This window comes from Lasioglossum baleicum, chromosome 7 (genome assembly GCF_051020765.1).
Source record: "Lasioglossum baleicum chromosome 7, iyLasBale1, whole genome shotgun sequence".
Taxonomy (NCBI): domain Eukaryota; kingdom Metazoa; phylum Arthropoda; class Insecta; order Hymenoptera; family Halictidae; genus Lasioglossum; species Lasioglossum baleicum.
Genome location: NC_134935.1, coordinates 10,670,753 through 10,693,691, shown reverse-complemented (window position 1 = coordinate 10,693,691; position 22,939 = coordinate 10,670,753). Strand labels below are relative to the sequence as shown.

At 41.0% G+C, this 22,939-nt stretch overlaps 1 protein-coding gene across 2 annotated transcripts; it reads right to left on the bottom strand.

Annotated features, from left to right (window-relative positions):
• Nucleotides 1-2,508: 2,508 nt before the first annotated feature.
• On the bottom strand, nt 2,509-15,876 carry LOC143210604 (uncharacterized). Of its 2 annotated transcripts, none has more exons than XM_076427608.1 (5): nt 15,811-15,876; nt 14,376-14,502; nt 12,809-13,014; nt 12,473-12,580; nt 2,509-6,188 (listed from the first exon to the last, which is right to left on the bottom strand). In XM_076427608.1, the coding sequence occupies exons 1-5, from the start codon at nt 15,834-15,836 to the stop codon at nt 6,053-6,055; spliced, it is 603 nt and encodes a 200-aa protein (XP_076283723.1). In that variant the 5' UTR covers nt 15,837-15,876; the 3' UTR covers nt 2,509-6,052. The 2 variants fall into 2 exon arrangements, with proteins under 2 accessions (XP_076283723.1, XP_076283722.1); XM_076427607.1 differs by having other exon boundaries at nt 12,473-12,567; nt 15,811-15,870.
• Nucleotides 15,877-22,939: the final 7,063 nt, after the last annotated feature.

Here is a 22,939-nt window from a genome sequence, read left to right as displayed (position 1 = left end):
GACACGGCTCTACAATCCCATTTTTCATTTCTGAAACAGTGCTATACAGTTTTCCGTTGTCGTATACCTTGAAGGCCAGGGTAAAATTTCAATTTTTATCCTCTCAAAATAGTTTTTAATTGTTTTTGCACGATGTATTGCTGCATTATCGTGTTGGAATATTAAATTAGGTCCACCAATCCTGTCGACAAATTCATCCAGTACGTATTCCAATAGTTTCTGATATTTTTCAGCATTGGTTTTTGGAGGGAACCACATGATCGGAGTCTTACCGTTCCAGCCGAATGCAGCCCAAACCATTACACATCCTCCTTCATGCAATCTTGTCATTTTTACACTTTTTCATCATGCAGATCGTGCCAGTAATATTAATACCCATCTGGGCCGTCCAAATTAAATTTTTTTTCATCAGACAAAATCACCGTCTTCCACTTTTTGGTCCACGACATATGATATTCTGCAAACCTTAATCTCTCCTACTTGTAGAATTTAGTTAGCGGAGGTTATTTCGTATTTTTAGAATATTTATTTTTATAATTTTATAATTTTACTTTTATTTTAGAGGCATTAAGCATATTTGGCCGTGCTTCTTGAAAAATTTTATCTTTGCCCCTATGTGTTAATCTTTTCGGATGACCTGTAGATTTTTTACTGCCGTATTTTCCTTCTAATTCAAAAAAATTGTTTATGACATTTAATGATCTTTTCAATCTTCCTGCAATTTCTCTGTTAGAGAGACTCATATTGTGAAAAGCAATAATTTCGCCCTTTTTGTTATCGTTTAATCACATCGTTACTCCTTAGCTACGTTATATAAAACAAGTTCAAGTTTATAAATCTCCAACAAAATGAAAATTTTATGTTTAAAGTTCATATTTCAAGTGCCGCATTATCGGCGACAACGGAGTGCATTTAATTTTCTGATGTCTAGAAAATTCATTGAAATACTTCATTTCATAAAATTAAATGGAAATTATCTCGAAGAATAATGAGTACATACTGTCTAAAACGCTCGAACATGAGTCAGTTTATTTTTGTTCTAGACTCACCAGAAATAGTTTAATTAAAATCGACAATCTGTGACCTCTCCTGCGAGTTCAAATTCTGAAGACATCGTTAATTTATGCAGGACGTCATTCTTTACTGAAAGATGGCAGCATATTCTGACACATATGGCTGCCACCGTATGTCAAAAGTGCCGGAGTCTGACAATCCCACCGACAAATCGCTCCCACACGGTGGCCCCGCGTCATTTTTCTTTCCGCGTCGTACCCGCTGGTGGCCTTTGGCGCGAAACGCCCCCGCAATCGCCGATTTACGAGGAACCGCGGTCCAAACGGACCTAGCCTCCCGGTCACCTTCGACCCTTTGTTTCACACGAGTAAACGAGCCACAGACTTGATCTGCGTCGGCAGGCCGTTCCGCCGATCAACTAGATCCAATTTCATCGTCGTTCGTCATTCTTCCCTCCTCGCGGGAAACGCCTGTTAGACGCTAGGCCCACGGCAACACTCTTGCCGGTGTAATTCGCGGAACTGCCATTTGTCTCGTCATCGCTCGCTCGAGGAAAATCGCTGATCGATCATCTCCAACTGACCCCGCTAGATTGATAGCGAGCCGATCGCTCAGAAAACCGACAGATCTTATTCAATTAGATTCGCTTGTTTCGGCGATGTTTTCTGAGGTCTGCGCCAGATCATTGAAAGATATTGTCCTAGGGGTAGGAAAGTTAGTTTGATCCTGAAATAGCGGGACTTGGATCTAGTCTGAGCTATTGTTAGAGTGGGTGATAAATTATTAGAGCCACTACTTTAAGCTCTACTTTAATTGTAAGTTATACTTGCCTGTGCTATGCACAAGATCCAGTGTTCATCTATTTGTAGTACAGAGATCTCGGCTAATTTAATACGTGGCGGAAACACGTTTTCGTAGTATTGTTCATAGCAGTGAACTATCCTCCGTGCAGTGTTGGGCAAATTTTATTTTAAATAATACATAAACGTGTGATTTTAATTACAAATAATAACTAAACTTTTTATTTAAATAATTCCAAAAATGATGTATTTATTATTTCTTATTTGCAAATAAAAGATTATTTATTATTTGGACTGAGGTGGAAATCAATTAAATAGTTTTTGGTCTTCTCTTATTTCTTGTATTTTATATATGTATACAATGAACACGTGGCGAAATGAATATCGTGTGATTACCCGTATGTATAATATTTACGTAAATACAACTATTTTTTGTACCAATTTGCTTGGGTCTGTTGCACGTGTTGTCCATCTGTCGGAGTTGAAGTTGTCGGAGCGCCGTGGTTTTAAATAATCGGCCGATTCGGAGCTGATCCGTGCGCGTTTTTTCTCTGCTATAGCAACCTTTTCAGGTATGTATACCGCCAGTGGTCGGGCTCGTCCGGAGGGCGGATTAATGAATGAAAATATTTAATTGTTATTTCTCCGAAACGGATAGACTTTTTAAAAAAATTCCCCAAGTGTGGGGGTGACTGTTTTCGAGGTACGTAATGGTACCTAAGAGGTACCTAAATGTTCGCGCTGTGCCTCTCAGATCGGTTGCGCCCGACGGAAGGTTAAATAATTCCGAAAATGATGTATTTATTATTTCTTATTTGCAAATAAAAGGTTATTTATTATTTGGACTGAGGTGGAAATCAATTAAATAGTTTTTGGTCTTCTCTTATTTCTTGTATTTTGTATATGTGTACAATGAACATGTGGCGAAATGAATATCGTGTGTGTGTGATTACCCGTATGTATAATATTTACGTAAATACAACTATTTTTTGTACCAATTTGCTTGGGTCTGTTGCACGTGTTGTCCATCTGTCGGCGTTGAAGTTGTCGGAGCGCGGTGGTTTTAAATAATCGGCCGATTCGGAGCTGATCCGTGCGCGTTTTTTTTTCTGCTATAGCAACCTTTTCAGGTATACCGCTAGTGGTCGGGCTCGTCCGGAGGGCGGATTATAATGAATGAAAACTAGGTACGATTCTTTGCGGGAACATTTGTAAAGAAAGTCTAATAAAATTCATAATTTGCTAATGAGTCATTTTGGGAAGTTTTCTCGCAGAAAATCTGTGAGACTATATTAAAAACATATTTAAGATTTTTGTGTCGTTCAATTGAAAGATAAAACTTCGTTCCTTCCTCCAAAAATTTTTCAAAATTTTTGAAAGAATTAATTTGCTGGCGTTTAAAAAATTTAAAAAATTACCGGAAACGCGTGCTGGAATTTCTGTACGCTATCTCTTTAAAGCTGTTACATAATCCGAGAATGGACCACGGTTTTTGTTGTTGTAAACAGTGTTACGAAGCGATTCTTTTTCAATGTGGGTCCATGTACGTTCTAGAGAATTATACATAACACCGATAACTATATCTTTTTTAACAGCCTGTACGTGCGGACGGTATACATATATTACGTTTGCGATGATGTTGAGTCTACCGCATTCCGGACAGCGCGCGATTATTTATACTATAAATATTTCATGTTTGTAAAGTAGAATATATGCGTTACGCAGCATTGTGTGTTATACGCACATCGTGCGCGATATGTCGTGAACACAATATTGCATTATACGTTTCACAGAATGTATTATCCGTACGATACACCGTGACACTTTGTATCGTATAGTTCACATGACATACAGCTGTAACGCATTTTACTAAATATTAACCAATGAACGCTCAGTACAAATAACTCTGTTCGTTTTCAGCTGATTAATACTCCCCACATTCAGTTTTATTCTACAATTTATTTTATCCAATTAATAATATGATAATATACAATCTATAATAAAAATGTCTACACAGGATTACATTGAATTCTGTTTCTACAGGCAAATTAATTAAGTTTAATGGTTGGTAGCTTGGTAAGCTGTCATTTGGTATACAGGGCATACCACAATAACAAAAATTATATTTTATTATTAAAAATGATTTGTTACGACCACTCATTTTCCAACCGTGTTAGAAATGAACTTTTCGGTTGGTTTCGAGCAATTTTTGATAAATCGTGCACATAAACATAATAAACATAAATCAGGTGTATCGTACACAAAATAAGGTGTATGAGAAATCCATCATACAGTGGTTGCTCAAATTATTAATGTATAAATGTATAAATTTGATAATTCTTCGTTAAATATGGAGAAATATCAATTTTTCAGGTCACTCTGAATAATAAATCACATCGCCTCTTGTTGCGATAATTTAATTCTTGTTTCCAAGAATGACTGAATATAAAATTAGCTTGCGTCTACGTTTATTATAAATTAATAATTCTTCATTAAAAATACATGAAGAAATACCAATTTTTTAAGGTTATTGTAAATAAAATATAACATCGCCTTCTGCTGCAATATTTTAATTCTTGACTCTAGAAAAATGACTTTCGATATAAAATTGGTAGTAACCAGATTACAGTAACTACATAGGTTCCCATTGAAGAATTCCCTGGTTCAGCGTGAAATCATACATTTATGCCAAGTTCCCGAATAATTCGAGCACCCACCGTACATTTCAGTAACTCGCGGAACCAGCTACATTATCTGGAACGTACAATATACAAATTACACATCTAACTCAATTGCTGCTCTGTCGCTGACGTATACGCATCTGCATTTCAACGACGACAGTTCCGCCCTATAGAATGCGATCTTCCCTGTCGCAAAATATTCCGTTAATAGCATCCGATCGGTGACGAGACTCCATCGGGATTCCTCTTGACGAGGTAATTGCAAGCACGGCGGAATTTGCACCTCGAGAATGACGTTGTTTTTTTACGTCGTTTCTGTTTGGCTATGCGAAGGAAATTGAATGTGACGAGCACGATGACAAGTTGACAAGTGCATGGGCCTATCCCGGCGACAACGGCAGCTTGTAACAACGTTTCGTAGACGAGGATAACTTCGAACGATGCGCGAATTCGGTTTCGTGAGTTTTAATCGAGTCAAGCTCGCCGCGAAGCTCCGATTCGAGGTACGCGTCGCCGAGCCAGTTGAAAAGCTCGAAAGTTGTCAAACATCTTAAACAGTTCCTCGACAGCGTGGCTCTGCTGGTAAACGTCTAAATTCTCCGAGACCTTCAAACCCGTGCAGGAGTTTCGAGACCTACTCGAGAGATCCTCGATACTCGAAAGATTCCGGCGACAGCTCTCGGGGCTCTCGCGAAACGGCGCAAGTGGTCAGCTAAACTTTCCCCTGATCAGCAAACTCGCTTCTGGGAATCTTTGTCCACTCTTGATCACAGTGTTTGCGTTGTGGAGCGGAGGAAATCGTGACTTAAAAATTCCAGGGTTGATCTGCTGAAGGATCGCAAGCAGTTCGAAGAGGAACACTGTTGCTACGATGCCGTGCGAAAAACTAGTTCGACTCGGCCTTTCTAAATAAAAAATAGCTACCCTATACGATAGATGCGATCAAATCCCTCCGAGACTGTCGCGTCTATAGAGGATTTACTGTACAAGACATATTCGAGTGGTTTTGCACATTAAGGGGACGTCTACCATTACAAAATTAAACGCGCTATGTACCTAAATTTCTTAGACGTCCGGATATCCACGAACGTTAACGTAACCGGCAAGATCGGGTTCGCGCGAACACGCTTAACACTACTTATCGCGCGCATACCTTTAACTACCCGATCCTTTGAACCCTCCGGACGAAACTTCGCGTAAACTTAGCAAAGTTGTCGTTCGAAAATATCCGGCTTTAGCTTGGGCGGGCTTCGTCGAAATTCCCGTTGACTGGTGGGTTCGGGCCGCCGCGCCGCACCCGGTCGGGTCCCGGGAACTTTCAGAATGGCAAGCCCTTTGCAGGAGGCGGGTTTCTTTCCGCTTTGAAAGAAGCCTCGGTGTCCCCTTTTGCCTTGGGTACCCCGGCAAAGATACAAGGCGAGATACGAGTCGATCAATCAGCCGAGTACACAATAGCCAGAATCCTCGAGCGTTCGTCGAGTGGCTGGCTCTGAAGCGGAGCGGAGGCATAAAATCGAACTGTTTACTCGGTGCACCGCGGCGGCGGTTTTTCAGGGCTCAGCCGAGGACTCCAATCAAGTCGAAGAGTCCCACGGGGCATTGCGGTTGGTACTTCGAGCAGCCTCCATTACGTCCGACCACTTCAGCTTGAAGAATGTCCTGCGGCAGTTCCTCGTGTCGCGAGCTCGTCGGTCTGAAAACAACAAGACTGCAGTCTATATACGTGCACACGTACACAGAGGACGTACACAACGACGATAATAAGGGGGCTTTCTATTCTTATCCGCGATACCGGGACAGCGTAACGAGCTCCACGTATCGCGGGACGACTCGTTAACGAACGGCCATTAAGTCGCCCATCACGAGACGCGATTTCTTCCGGCCAATTTAAGGTCTGGACCACGGGGCTCGGATTCGAGGGCGCTTCGAGTGTCCCGGTAGCTTGGAAAAACTGTGAGCATGGCTCGGTGCATCGTTGAACTGGATTCCGAGCGTTGTGTAACAATAGGGCACACACCAGTCTACCTGGTCGACAAAAGTTTCATGATCCCTAGAACTGTGATTCTAGTACGAGTTTGTTGACATTGGACACTTAAGGAGCACATTTTGCAGGAACATTCAATTATTGTATCGCACCCTTGCGACAAATGTGACGGAAGTCAGAAAACTATATTTTTCAGAAACAGCGAAAAACTGTTTCTACATAATAGAATGTTACACATTTAAGCATACACTGACTGGTAGACAATGAAGTTAAGTTAATATGCTTTTGATGACTTGTAAAATAATGTTTACAGAGTTCATTAATGGTAATAACTTTAAAATAAGGTCTTTTGACTTGCGGCATTTTTGTCGCAAGGGTGCGATATATTTTTGCAGTATAGAGTTGCCTCGAAAGATCTTTTCTTAAAAATTATCACAATTTTGTATCATTTCGAAAAACAATCTCATTATTTTCAAGTGTTCTAAATGAGATCACAAAAAGGCGACGTTCACGCGAGGTCCGGATTGAAAGAGAGAAAAAAGGGCCTCGAAGGGCCGGCGCTGTAAACAAATCTCTAGTTTCCGCGGCCGTTCTATGAAATTTTATATTTGCATTAAACATACGCGGTCTAAATGAAGTCGACGAATAAACGAACGCGAGAGCCGAGGTCACCCGCTTGCAAAGTAATTGTTGCAACCACCGTAAAGGATCGGCGTTTCCCCCGAGAGAAAGAGAGAGAAAATTTTCGAAATTGTACCGGCAAACAACGTTTGTTCTCGCGGATCGCCGTTCGTCTCTCCTTTGACGTAGCTGCAGTGAATTTTGCAACAAACAGCGCGGCGTTACGGGGATTCTCTCTCTCTCTCTCTCTCTCTTGCGCACACGTGTTCACGGGTCAGGTGTTTTTAAGCAACCGGGCACGCTCTGATAACGAAATCGCATTGTTTTTCGCCGCCGATTCCCGGAGCGGAACTATTTTTGCGATAAAGCAGAAGATGGAAGTAGGTGCGCTTTTTCGCGATCTCCTCCCATTTCTCAAGTTCTTTCAATCTTCCTCGAGCTCGATCGATTCCGAAGTCTAACTAGATCCGAGTCGGAACAACAACGTGCGAATTTTTGCGATCGCGGACGGTACGCGAATCATAAGCTCGCCAGAAACCTTGACCAGACAAATAAAGTAGTTTTTAAATAAATTCTGTTCAAACCTATATATGTATATCTTGTTTACGGAAGCATTCGTAAATGTTTCACTCAGGAATTTTCAAAAAATACATTTTCATGGGTCAAATATTTTAGAATCTGTATAATAACAACGTCTCGCAAGAGGAATTCAAACAAGGTCTGAACTATGAATTATGTAGGGGATAGGCAATTTTCTTAGACCCTAAAGATCCCGTTTTCTTAGATCAAGACTTCACATATTTTACTCTTTAATTATTGAAATTAGAAAGATCTTTCCATGGGAAGTAATGGAAGAAATTTTGTTATTCGAGCATGTATTGTTATCAAAATCCCACAACATCTAATGAAATTTAATCTTGCCATTTCTACAAGACGACAATAGTCGATTTTAATGCGTAAGTTTGGTGTTAAAGGTAAGCGAATATTTACGTAACATAAAAGTCCAGGAAATTATGTTCAAGAACGGGAAATTATATAAATATGGTCGGTGTACATACGACGGAAGAAATTCCGTTTATTTCCATCCAATTTTCCCCGCGGACCTGCCTCAAATCCTCAATCACGCTCCACCTTTTAACCTTTTACGGCAACATTGAATTCCGAGTGGTTTTAAGCACGCCGACTGATCTGGAATTCCTTGGATTCAATTTCTGGATGAACTGCGCGATGCCCAACGGAAATTTAAGACATTCGAATTGTTACACAAAGCCATATAATTTCATCTTCTTCCGTGTTTCATTCATCTTTCCCCGGACGAGAGACAGGTCTGATTTCGCGATACATTTTTCGCAAAAATCGTTCAGCAGACGTTTCTAATATTCCATTATTTTCGTTATTTTACAAAATGAAACTATCATATACACAAGAATCATATTCAATGGAATTATTCTAGGTCGGAAGAAATGTTTAATTTTCAAGTTAAAATAGTACTGACTGCAAGGGGTTAAAACCGTTTATGTTCTTTCCTCTTTCGACTTCTGTTTTTATACGAGCGTTTCTTTCATTTTCATCTGGTTTGTTCATTATTTTCAGTTTTTTCGTATAACCAAGGGGCACCGGTAAACCAAATTACCATCATTATCATTGAAATTGAATGTCGAGTACGCCCCTGCGTACGGTCGCAAACGTTTACGCAACTTGCGAATTTTTAGATTAAACAGAGAGAACACGATAAACCGTACGGACTGTTTCGCCCCGGTGAACTCCAGCCATCCGCGTGCGCCGTAAATAAATGCATAAACATTGGAATTTTACCGAACAATGGTACGTGTGGCACGAGGACGACACGTCCGCAGAAGAGAAGAGAAAATAACCAGTCCTCCCATGGTTTTTTCATACCTTCTTAGCCGGTACTATTCCCGCAAATTACCCGTGAGACCAGACGAAAGAGTTTCCCCAGCAAGGACAATGCATCCTGCGCGCGTCTTCCCGCGATAACAACTTCAACGGCAAAACAAACCTCATTTGCAATTTTTATTTTCTTCTCGCAAAAACCGTCCGCTCTTCCCCCTCTCTCTCTCTCTCTTTCTCTTTCTTCTAACCCCCTCCGTCTCTTTCTCTGCTTGCCTGTATTTCGCTTGGTCCGCGTTTTCTTCTCCCCAGCGCGGCCGGCCGGTTGCAGCCGCGGTTCTCCTTTCATGAATCACCGCGGGTTCCTTTCCGTCGAGGAAACTTTGAAAACGTTCTTTCCAAGGCTCGCAATAATAATTTAACACGCGGCCTCTGTATCGCGGTGCTTTGTGCGCCCGTGTAAGTGAAAAACTGAATAGAGCGGATCTCTCTTGGTCCATCGTGGTTATAGTGATCGATTTAAGAATGTGGGCTTTGGAAACGACGCGGCGTATAAGCTCAAGCGATCACGGACCGAGAGGAGGTCCGGCTTTCGCGCTTGTACGGTTAGGGGTGAAAAGATAGGACATCCCCAGGTTTCATTGAAACAGTAGAAACAATCTAAGAGTATCAAACACATTTTTAGGAATTCATTAACCGACTTCGAAAAAGGAGGATGTTTTACTCAATCCGATCTGTATGTGCTTTTTACGAATTTATCGGGATTCCCGAAAATTTCGAGAACCCGGTAATCATTTATATTCATTTTAATGAATACATTCATAGTTTCGGATTTTTTATTCTAGATGTTTTCGAAATTGAAAGAATGTTGTACATCACGAATTCTTTTCAAGAGTGTCTTATGTCATATTCCCGAAATATTCAGGAACCCGATTCCTTCGGGAATCTCGAAATTTTCGGGAACCCGATCCGACCCGACTCGTCCCGACCGTCGGGTTCCCGATATGTCGGGTTCTCGCACACCCCTACTGGTTACAGAATCTTGTAATGGATGAAGAAAATTTCTACTTTCCATAAAGATCCGCGGTCTAGTTATGAAGAAAGTCGTAAACATTGCAGTTTTCATGGGGGGGATAGTAATTCGCGAAATTTTCGGGACTCTCAAGAATTTTCGAGGAACCGTCCCGACTCGAGATTAGCGGTTACTCGCACAGCTCTAACCGAAGCGCGCAAGCGGCCGCAAGCTCGACCAAGGAACGCTAATATCATGACCGTCCGTAGGACGCGTCGAGTCGCGGCGCCGCCCATAAATGATCCAAAAACGCGGAGAAAGAACGTTCTCGACGGTCCTAGTTCTAATACATGCTCCCTCCCCGACAGGGCCAGTCCATTTTCTACCTCGTAGCCGGGAAACCGCTCGGAAATTCCCCGACGAGGAGGATGTAGGACGTCGTCGACGCGGAGGACGACGACAATGCGCCGTCACGGGCCGCCTGCGGGTCCTCTTTTTTTATTCATACGTCCCTGGCTCGAGAGTTTATCCACCCGTGATGGTTCTCTCGCGAGCGCACCTACACACAGTCGCGCGCGCGCACACATCGAACGGAAAAGCTTTACTGGGATGATGCAAGAGAGCGAGCGCGGTCGTGCGCGCAAGCTCGCAAGAGAAACGGAAGGAAGAGTTGGCTGACAGGAGAGAGAGGAGGGAGAAGAGAGAATGCTAAACCAAATTTGCTTTTCTACACGGCCCCTGTGTATCTACTCCAATTTGCGCCGCCTTCGACCGGCCGAAAAAAGGTCTCCGGCTAGAATTTGTTCTTTTCCATCGTCGCCGCGCGAAAAGGAGGTCGCGCCGACGAAATTTCCAGCCCCAGAGTCCTTTACCCGCCCGAGCGCGGCACGCTTCGCGCGAACAATGCCACTCGCGACGGTCGGCAACCCGAGGATGTGGTGAGCGGGCTCCAGACAGGGATCGAAACGGATTCCGAAAATCAGTGTTATTAATATCCACTATCAAAAACATTTTATTAAACCCTTTGCACTCGAAGCTAATTTAACTCTCAAAATTAAACATCTATTCCGATCTAGAATATTTCCAATCCCGATGATTTTTTCAATTTTATGGATATGAACCTGGTGTAATACCTTGTACAATACCTAAATGTTTAGTAAGTGATTAGCAGACTGCGGATCTTTATGCAAAATAAAAATATCTTACCTGAATTGCATCAATCTGGAGTGAAATTTATTTTCTCCCCTATTATGTTTAGTAGGTTGAATGTAATATAACAGTATGTTTAAATTTTTCTAATATGTTTGCTGTTTTAAATTTCACCTACTCATTTTTGTCACAAATGCATAAAATCCGCAGTCTAGTGGTTACTACAAATTTTCTGCATCAATTTTAAAAAACACAGGCCAAGAAAAAAAGTTCTTTCCTTCTTTAATAATTGTATTGGCTTGAAAATAATACATTGGTGTTTCTAAATTCTCTTCGTCTCTAATCTTTTTTCAATTGGACTTACACATCTTTGTTATAAATGCATCAAATCCGCAGTCTTGCGATTAGACACCGACATATTAAATAATGTAAACAATATTTTAAACAATGGCACAACAATTTTTGGTGGCGCTTGTCAAAGTTACCATTCGAGTGTTAAGGGTGAAAGAAGTCAATAAACTTCCCTCGTACGACTCCGAAAGATCTGGTGCGTTCAAAAAGTTCGGAAAGATTAATTAAAAAAATTATTTATTTAAAGGCTCATTAAATTCCACATTATCACCTTTTTAAGGTACTCTCCTTCGACACCTATGCTCTTAACCCACTGTCGTTCATATTGAGCAAAACAGTGCTACGTACACTGATGTCATGTATACACATAATTCTTTGATCTTGCCACCGGCAGAACATTTTTGGTATTTCTGGCGGATGCCGGGTCCACTCGGACCCAAACGCGCGTACTTCCTTGAAATGAAACGTTATTCCTGAGATCATTCGAAACAACTTTTTCCTTTATGAAAATATTCTCCGCGGCATCGTTAAGGAGTTATCAACAAGAAACTCTGACCAATCAGAGCGCGGCTACTGTGGACGGATTCCGCGAAACCTGTCGCTGATTGGTCCGTGTATTTCGTTCATAACTCCTTAACGAAGTCGCATAGAACATTATCGCAATGGAGAAAATTTGTGGAAATGACTTCGAGAATCACCCTTCTCAAGGAAATACAACATTTTTGGGACACCTTGTGAATTTCAATTTTCTACCTTCCATATAATAAAGTTCAACAGAGATGTAAAAATATTGAAAGAATCCGCGATTCCACCACCGACATTTATACAAATTATTCCAATTTTAGGACTCTCGAAAGGTCTCTTAAAACGAACGGTTTTATTCGGGCATTCGAGGTGCGGAATGAGAAACGTTTCACGATCCTTATCCCGGTTATGGTTGCGCCCGTCGGAGGAATCGCGGCGGAAAAAGTTGGGCGTTTAGCGGATTAGGGAAACGCAGGGAACTTACGTGAAGATCACGTGCAGAATGTCACCGATGAGCCCGTTATGTCTCAGGGTATGCTCCGAAGTTTCGCAAATTGCCCTCAGCAGACACTCGTGACCCTGATACCCGTAGCTGCGCAGAAACCAGGGAAGCAAAGCGAAAAATAAAATAAGACCGTCTCTGACCCACTGCGACTTCTAGGTCACCGGTCTCTGTACATGTGTCTATACGTTTCTGTACGCGTAACAGTTTCGTTGGTCCGCCCGCGCGCGAACGCAAGGGAACCAACGCGGCCGCAAGCTTAAGCAGCGAGAAGCTAATTGAAAAAGAAGACAGAGGGCACACCGGCCGCGAGTTCACCTGATAAACTTGTTCTCGATGACCTGGTAAACCGTAGCTCTGTCCAGGCTTCTTCTTGTTCGCCTCTTCTTTCTCGCTAGCTCTGTTTCCGTCCAGAGTAGCTCGTCGGTTGCGTTCGTTGGCAGGGGGTAACCAGCTTCGAAGAAGTTCGCCAGAGAGATCGATTTGTACGGATCCGCCAGAGGCACTGCCAATGCCAAGAACAACTAAAACGAACATTGTAGGTGAAGATCATTCACGCAATAAGAGAAATGATCAAAATGATGTGAAACTTTAGAAATGGATAGAAAAACCCGGCTCCTCGAGTTTATCCGAATAGCGTTTCACCTCGGAGCGTGATGAATCAGACTCATTCACTGCCCAGCAAAAATTGTGTACACGGTGCGCCTAAAGAAGTTTTCACTTGAATAACTGGCTTGAACACTTAATTAATTCTAACAACAATTCAGGTACATAATCATCATTTCTATCGAATGATGCAACACGGAAACGATCCCTGCTTTGTGTCGTATACTTTCTGCGACCCAGTAACAACCGACGAGGTTGACAAGGTCAGAGGGCGCAGATAACGATAAGTACATGCGTTCACTTTGATCTGTGCGACCGATCGTCACCGAAGATCGACGATTGCCCTACATACCGTCAACTAAACCATTAAATAAACTCTGTAAGTATGCGTAATAAAAAAGAAAGTTTGAGTACCTAAATTCTATTGAGTTTAATGAGAGGTATCACAATAACTACTTGGAACGAAAGAGAGTCCGTAGCGTTTCTAAATTACAGTTCAAAGATAAATTAATAGAACAGAATGTGAAATATTAGCTTGGCAAGAATGTAATTTCGGTATTTTAAGGAATGATAAAACTGAATTTTTTTTATTCGAGCAATGAACTTTAATCAAGAAATTGGGTTTTATTTCACCTTAAAATACCGAAATTACAGTGTTCCCGCGATTGTTGTGAGAACCTCGGGGGTATCGAGTCTCAGAAAACGAAATGGTACTACGTTTTTTTACGCGCGCGCGTAACGGTGCTAAGCGGGAAATTGTTGTATTTGTACTAATGCTATTCTATACCTGAGAATGATACATCGAGTATCATAAAACCCGAATTTAAACACCCTAATACCTTAATTTCTTTGTAGCGGGATCGACCGCCTAAGGGGGAACCCCCTAGTAGTGGAGATAAAAAAGTCACATCATCCGCATACCCGAAAGTCACATAAATCGCGGGAACACTGTACTTTCTTGCCAACCCAATATGTTAATAAAAATATTGAAGTTGTGTAATTGGATTAATAATGCTGCACACCGATATACCCGACCCCGTATCCGATTACGCGATGTGTTTACACTTTACACTGCCCCACGACCGAGGCAGCTTCTTCACCCCGCAGTGGAGGGGATATTCGTTTTTCTTAGACTGTACAGTTCCCGTTTTCTTAGATTCTACGATCCAGAATATCCCTAAAACCGTTCTGTTTGTAATTAATAATATACAATTACCAAAGACACGAATTTTCTCCAACATTTTGCGATTCTGGCACACTATGCGTCGTAAGTACTTACACCGCTTTGGCTTTCCTCGGGAAACGTCAGAGCCCGGATCGGTCGGCGAAGAATTTCGGCGAGCTCCGAATTCGTGGACTTGGAACACACCCGGCAGAGTAACAGTGCCAGATTGAACGTGAGAAACCTGCAAAAAGAGGTTCACTTTCCTTCGGAACAGTAAAAAGTACACGGCCCGCGCCGTGACGGTTCGGTTCGTTCTCGTAAAGCGGATTCGACGAAGCGACGCGTAAAAGTTTACACGCACGAGTTCCGCGCGGAAATAGAAAACAGAGAGTCAATGGGAGAATGCAAATCGCCTCGAGCCCGGTCTTTAATGCGCCGCGATATATCGCGGCTACCGCAGGAAGCACCCTTAATTAGCATTACAAATGAACGACCGGTCGTACGAAATTAAAGCTTCTTCGGCCCGAGGGGATGAAAATTCATCGGGCAAAGTTCAGACTCGCCATTTCTTCGCTCCCTTTACGAACTCTTAACGTGTCAACTTCCTTCACCATTGTACTTTTTAAAGGATCCTTCACAACGACAACGTCGAAAAATCGATTTCTTTTTACATCCTGCTTCTCGAGCGTCACTCGCGTAGGATACGATATTTCTCCTTTCAGATGATACCATTCTTCTTTATTTTTATTTTAGCTCTTCGACAATAGTCACGCTCATGAAAATTGGGAATTTTTGAAGGCTTTTATACACGTTGCAAAAACAATTGTAATAATTTTCTTGTTGCAATTTATATTTCTAGTCGAAGTCATTAAAGATGAAAATTATTGAAAAGAGAGATACATTTTTCATCTAATTTCTTACGATCGGCTTAGAAAATGTTTATTTTACACAATCAAGTCTATTTTATAATATGCTATGCCGATGAAAAGTTTGAAATCACTTGCTCACTCTTTTATAAATGTTATTTTAATAACAGGTTTTAAAACGAGTATTTACTAAGGATTAAGAGTATTCGCGTCGCACATTGGTTATCGACATCGCCGGTTTTTTCATCTTACTCGTTCAGTCAAACGTTAAATGGAAAATGAATATTTATAACGGAATGTCAATAAAAATTATATTCAGATCGTTGCTTCTCTTACAGACCCTTTGTGTCGATCACAACCGTGTCAAACTAAATGAATGAAAAATACTGCCCCCTTTCTATTTAATTGGAATCGAATTATTATTATTGGTCAATATGTATATATGTATATGTATATACTAACTTGACGATCTCGAGTTTTTAATAGCATTGGAGAAAAAATTGGTCTGTAACGGGAAGCAAATATTTACCTTGTCCGCAATTACTCAAATTCGTCAATTTAACGAGCGTAACTCCGTTTCCATCAATTTGCGGAACGATTTCAAACTTTCTGTTGGCAATTAATTAAAGAAACTTGTGGCAAATACCGGAGAGAATTGAATGAACGTTTAATGTGAAACGTACGGAAGTATTTCTCGAAGGCTCGACATCGCATGAACCAGGATCCACAACCATAAGCTTCAACGAAAGACACTGATCTACGAGTTGCGGCTACGGATCCCGGTTCGAGGAGAGACCGGTTCCAAGGTGTTAATCTCTTGTTGTAACATTGAATCGAACAACGGTACCAATCAGCAGGTCGATATAGACGTAGGAGGGGAAAGGCTGAATGGAAAAATTAAGAAAGAGTTCTCCCAGGACATTGTGCTTGTAATATAATTAGTGATCTACAAAAGATATTTGATTGGATTAATATATGCATTTATTTCTTCTTATTTTGTTAATTTTCTTATTTTGAAAGAATGCATTTAAAGATCATATTCCAACGAAAATACCATACCAGTATAAGTACCCTTCATTAGCGCGTGCACAATGAACTTGTTTGATAGGACCTGACGAATTGACTAACATAATACTAGTAGTCTGATAGTAAACAAGCCCTGGCATCGTGTAGTACACAAACACCGTTACAGTAGCGAACTGCGGTGAATGCAAATCCGTAATGCCAACAATTAGAATGCGGATTTTATGCATCTACGACAAAACTGAATTACAACATTTAACAACATCGATATACACGATTTTCAACTGACTAATATGATTAATTGATTGATTTATACTTCTTGAAATCGATGTTGAAAATATTCATTTCGTGGAAATATCCATTGTCTAATGTACACAGTTATTATCTACTGTCGAAAAACAGGATACTCGACTGTTTTTTAATTTTCTTAAAAAACGAAGCCATTAGCGTAATTCCATTTGTTCCAACTTTCGAATAATCAGACTGCGATCTGCATGTAACATACAAATTTTCTGTAGGAATTGATGATGCGCAAAAATGTATTTCTCATCTCGTAATAATTTCAATTTGTCCAACATGATTTAAATAAAACATATAGAAAAAAAACTTTTTTTCCTGAAAATAATTTTTTTCCTGTGCTTGTCCATAATCTAATTAAATGAACCTAATCTAATTAAATGATTAATAATATTTATCCTCAAAATTTTAAGCAATGAGTCCAAAATTTCTTCTGTTATAAAATTAGTGTCTAATTTAGTGTATAATCTATGACTATAAAAATAAAAGCGTGGAGCGTCCACGAAGATTACGTCAATATAGTTTAGCGCTCCACGCTTTTATTTTTATAGTCACTAATGTAATGATTTATTTTAAATTTATATTAAATCTTTCTATCTATTCCGACACTAATTTTATAACAGAAGAAATTTTTGAACTAATCGCTTAAAATTTTGACGATAAATATTATTAATCATTTAACTGGATTCGGTATTTTATGGAGAACCAGGAAAAAAATTATTTTCTCATTTTTAGTACATTTTAATAAAAGCGTGGTTTTTAAAACGTTTTTGTTTTATATATTTTAATTTCTACTTTTACTGTTTAGAGGTTTAAAATTCGATTACAAGATTTGACGCACACAACAACGCATCAAGTTAATATAAGCGTGGTAAAATGGTCGTCATAAATACAATGCCACTGTATATCAATTTATTAATACTGATACGAGCTAGGTTGTAGTGTAAGATTAAAGATTTTCGTAAAACAATTTCTCTAACAAGAAGAAACGGACTTGAGCCCCTCATTGCCAATTTTAACCCTAATTCAAGCATCCGGACGAAACGTGTTCCCGTAAACGGAGCGTTTCCCTAGGCTATGGATCGCGAGAACGCAATTACGATCGCGAGATCGTGAGTATACTGGTTGCGTTGATGAAAAAACTTCACCGATTTCGCGGCAGCTCGCGCGCAGAAAAAAAAATACGGCGAGAGTGGGTCGTGGTTAAAATGCTGGGCCGGGGTGAAACCGTGCATGCGTAAATGAGGCCACTTTGCCGGGATTATTCTCGTTTTTAATTCTCTTTCTCGTTTACATCAATACACGCCGTCCCGCGCGCACGGCAACGAGCTGTTCTCAGCGAACGAGCCACGCGCGTCCGCTTAACGACTCGAACACGATAATAAACTGCAACACACACGAGCAAATCCCCGAAGGAGTCCGTTCTTGTTGCGAGCCGAGCTTCGACCGCCGACACGAGAAAAATGTGTATCGACGTCCGAAAGCAGTTCCCTTCGCCGTCATGATTCGATTAATCGACGCGAAACTTGCCCGCACAAGTGTACACTCACGGAAACCGTCGTTGGTCCCTCTGGCCGCGAGGATGTTTGCGAGTTCGACGAAATGCGATTAATTTCAGGAAATCTCTCGCGCATTCAACTCCAACGATCATAATAACTGTCCGACTCACTCGCATCGCTCATACGCTGTAAGCCGAATGTAATTGCAGCTGGCAGAGCAGCTGTTATGGTTGTTAACGCAAACATCGGAGTCTTCTTCTCAAGCTCTAGGCTGCATAATTACTTGCATTACCAATTTCTATGAACTTGAAATATATATTTATTATGTTTCCGGGGTCACTATTCTAAACAACTTTCGTGTATACATATATTAGCTCTTACGAGGGTAAATACCTGACTGATGCACACCGATTTTGACGAAACCCCTTCTATGTAAGTGCTTATAAATCGCAAACGACGAAAGATACGGAAAAGTGGTTGAAATAAAAGTTATATCGTATCTGCGGGACCATTTCTGATGAGGTGGGACCAATATCTGTGCAAACATTTTTCTGAAAAATGCATTTCCAAAAGTTTTATTTCCAAAAAATGATTTTTTTTAAAATTTATCAGGCGGATTTATGGGCCCCAAGATACGATATAACTTTTGCATCGATCATTCTTTTATATCTTTTGTGATTTGTCATTTATAGGCACTTACGTAACAGCATAGAAGGGTTGATTTCTTCCTTAAAGTAAACGACGGGCACGAAGAAAATACGACTGAGAGAACACTTGTGAAAAGTTTCGTTAAAATCGGCGTACATTAGCCGCCGTGGTTCCTTTGTTATTTGGACACTGATAATAAAAATCGTGGAAATACGTTCCGCCTGTCGGAAACACGAATCGTTTCTCAACCGATTATGAAATTTCCGGGGCGTGAGCTCTCTCTCTCTGTTCTCGCGTGGATCGCGAAGGCAAGAGGCTGTACCGAGCCACAGCCCCCGTCACTGTAAACCACCCACGAATATGGTTCGTGTTCGCCCGGCGTCGTTGGATTTTCGTCCTGTTACACAACGCCCACGTACGGAGTCCCGCCGGGGTCTGTAATTTCCTCCCAGCCACGGACTATTCTAATTTCAATGATAGAGATGTAACGCGTCCGCACGGCCTGTCCTCGGGGACCGCGGAGAATCTGTTCAAAGGCGGAGTCGCCACTTCGCGCCGCGGTGCGGTGGTCCGAAATTACGATCCATACCGGTGGTCCCAAACAGTAATTTAACGTACTCGAATCCGCCGAGATCTCCTCCGTGTATACGCCTCCGCACTTTTTACTTCACCGGATTCCTATGCTCTCGCGCGACAGCGTCAAATAAAATTATCAAATATCTCGTGAAGTATTTCTACGATCTTAGGTCAGTACTTTCATACTCAGGATCATAAAAGGGACCAATTGGTTAAAAAAAAAAATTGGGCTGCTTTAATGAATGAAGTGCAATTGCACCTGGCGGGTGCATCGGTGCATCCATATAAAAAGTAAGGTCGTAAGAAGTTAGCACGTATTATGCCATATGACTTTTCTCCGATTTTTAACCGACTTCGAAAAAGGAGGAGGTTTCTCAATTCGATCTGTATGTGCTTTTTTTCGCTTTTTTTTCTATGTATGTTCACCGATTACGTCGAGATGGATGGACCAATCGGAACGAAACCTTTTGCATCTTGTAGAGTATGTTCCCGGGATGGTCCCGGGCAAAAAAATTTTACAATTATTTATTAATTATACGATTTTATTTGCGAAAATGTAGGGTGGTGATACCGTCGTGAACTCCGCTGAATGTTAGACATTAGGAACAGTAACGACGCGATGTCGTTACCGTTATCGATTGCCGCTTTCAGATATTTATAAATTACGATTCGGAATGTAACGGCTGACAGAGATGAAAAAGTGTGAAATAAAAAAAAACTTTTTAAAAAAAAATTAAACCGACTTCGAAAAAACGCACTAAAAAGTATGAAATAATTTCCATTTAATATATGTGAATATACACACGAACTTAAATAAAAAATTGAAAATTTTCGACACTGGAAATTACGAAAATCCTTCAATTGTTCTAAATACTAATATATTTATATTTAAATAATAATATATTTGCGCCGCCTCCGAAAAGATCGTATTGTATTTAAGTTCGTGTGTATATTCACATATATTAAATGGAAATTATTTCATACTTTTTAGTGCGTTTTTTTGAAGTCGGTTTAATTTTTTTTTTTTGAGCTTTTTTTTATTACTTAAAACTATGGCTATTTCGCACCTGTCTGTGCGAGTATACCCGAATAGCGTTTCACCTCGGAGCGTGACGGATCAGACGCATTCACTGCCCAGCAACCTGTCCTGGTCCCTTATTTTCCGTAACCCTAGACATTTTGTATCATTTCCCGGACGTCGGATGGGTCGAACGGTAAGCGCGAAAGGGTTAACCGCAGCTGCACGAGACAAATATGAATTCTATCGTTGGTACAAAGATGAAACTTTTTCCGAAAGCATCGGCCACACTCGATCCTCGGCGACCCTCGACTCGCGGCATTCCAAGGACAGAAACTATCTCCCGCAGAGAAAGTAAAGCAGTATTTCTCGTGCTTCCGGTCCAGATGGGAATAGATTGTCGCTGAAATAAACTGGATTCGCAGCTGGAGTCGTAAAAGCGTTCATCGGACCGCGGACAAAGATGAATGAACCGGTAACCGAGAAACCAGGCGCGATCAAGACGCGAACAGGACTCGAGAGCAGCGTTCGTCTCCACCCACGGAAATGAAATTACTCGTCTCTTCCCTTCTTGCGTTTTGGTCTCGAGCGGCTGCCGAAGTGTGTCCCGCACCTATCCTAAATCAGAGATCCTCCGGTTTCCTTGGGGGAAACGAGCAATAAACGTCAACGGAGACACCTCGATCGGTGCTCATGCGATAATCGCTTCTCGCGCAGCCTGCTTTTTTCGCCATTATCATGGCCTATGTGCTGCCAGCTATTCGTGAGAACCCGCCGCGGTATCACGTTCCTCGCTCGAATCAATCCCCAGGGCACTCGGCTAGGATATATATACATATACATATAACATATATTCCTCTCCGGTGTGTTTGCGGGCCGTTGTTAAGAAGATTTACGACCGTGGCGGACGTTCTGGGACGCGCGAGGCCGAGCGTAATACGAAAATAATGCAAATGTCGTGCGAACGCGACGATACAATTGGAAAAGAGTCGCAATGTCTAACGCGACGGAGCTGCGAATGCGATCATAGTCCGCGAACACCAACCAGACGGCGGAACATAAAGGTGGAATTTCCTAAGCGTGTCAGACCGCGCAGTGCGCAGTGTCCGAAACACAAAAATAAAACTTTTACGTTAGCACACGTAGGGACCTCACAGCAGTGTTCCTCGGTAACTATTTCAAAGATAAGTGTATTATACATTATATAGGGTGCCCCAGCTAAAAGAGTACACCTAATAATCTCCATTGTTTTTCGTGACATGAAAAGTGTTCGTAGCACAATTTGAAAGGTGTCAGCTAAGGAGTACTCTGAAAAGAACAATTTTTCGTCAGAAAGTGTATTTTCCTGTACAGGGAATTTCGGGCGAGATGCACCAGTTTTGTATTGTGGCAATACTGGACGATTTTTAACTGTTTTTCGCGTGTATAACCGCAAATCACCTCGTTTCGAGGAACACGTGTATCACATCATTTACGTGTAACAGAAGCATAAAAACTTCTTAGCGATCCGAACTCCTGACGAAATATTTTTGTAAGTGGTAAGTACAAATGTTATTACGTGTTATTATTGTATGGTTTTAACTATCAGTATCGACTTAAATAGAGATAATGATTTCTCCTTTACGATTTTTCATGTTACGACAAAATTTTTTGTACTGGTTCTTGTGATTTTATAGGTGCGTCTCTCCCACAATTTACGGATAGACGTACCAGTAATTTATGTAAGTATACCAGTCAGTCGTTTTCGTCAGGAGCACCCCTTTTTCAATTAATTACAAAGCGATGAATTAAAACTGAGACTTTTTGTTCGACACTCTATTTGTTAACATCATACACTCTTTAAATAATTAATATTAGTAATTATTTATAAAGAGGTACTCCTCTCCTCAACTTTTTCCTGTTCCTATATGAGGGGGTCTCTTTTAGTTTTCGAGATATTCGCAAAAAACTATTGCTAGAACTGAATTGAATTTTCCGTGTTCGTGGCAGTTCGTGCACACTCCATGACACATGCACAATGTATACTACTTTATGTAACATATGTGGTAGAGAAAAAAAAGAATAGAAGTAGAGAGAAGAGGCTATAAATGAAGGAGTGCGTCTATCCCCAATTAGGAGTGCATCTCACCCCAGGCCCTAGGGAGAGGTGCACTTTTTCGACCTTTTTTATAAACAGCATATTAATATATTGATATAAAAGTTTTACTCATGTAACGTTATATTTTATTGAAGAGAATTAAATAAAGAATTCATCTACGCCTGTCTACACACTTTCAATTCTATTTAATAAAATTTTTATAAGCAGAAAACAAAATTTGGTACATCTCTCCCTTACCCTATTGGATTTTGTAGTGGACGAGAAAGTACATTTGACTATACCTGAATTATGACATTCAGATGACCTTGACCACCAGCAATGTGATCAAATTGTTGGCAAGATCAATCGCAAATCCCGTGAAAATGACGGGTTCTAATATTCCTTAGAAATAAATGAAGATTAATAGTGAAACTACACGAGTTAAGTGTCAGCTTGCATTGTTACACCTGCATTTCAGATGGCTCCGAATACTTACGAAGGGTACAGTGGTGACTTTATAGAAGCTTCGCCGACTGTATTCGAGTCCGCATTAAGTTGGCTGCGTTCTATTCGCCCTCCCCCGGTCGCGTCGTTTTATTCGGCCGTTTGCGTATTCGAGATTGAAACTCGCCCCGAAAACTCTTCCGGCTCCAAAGCGCTGGTTCCAACGATAA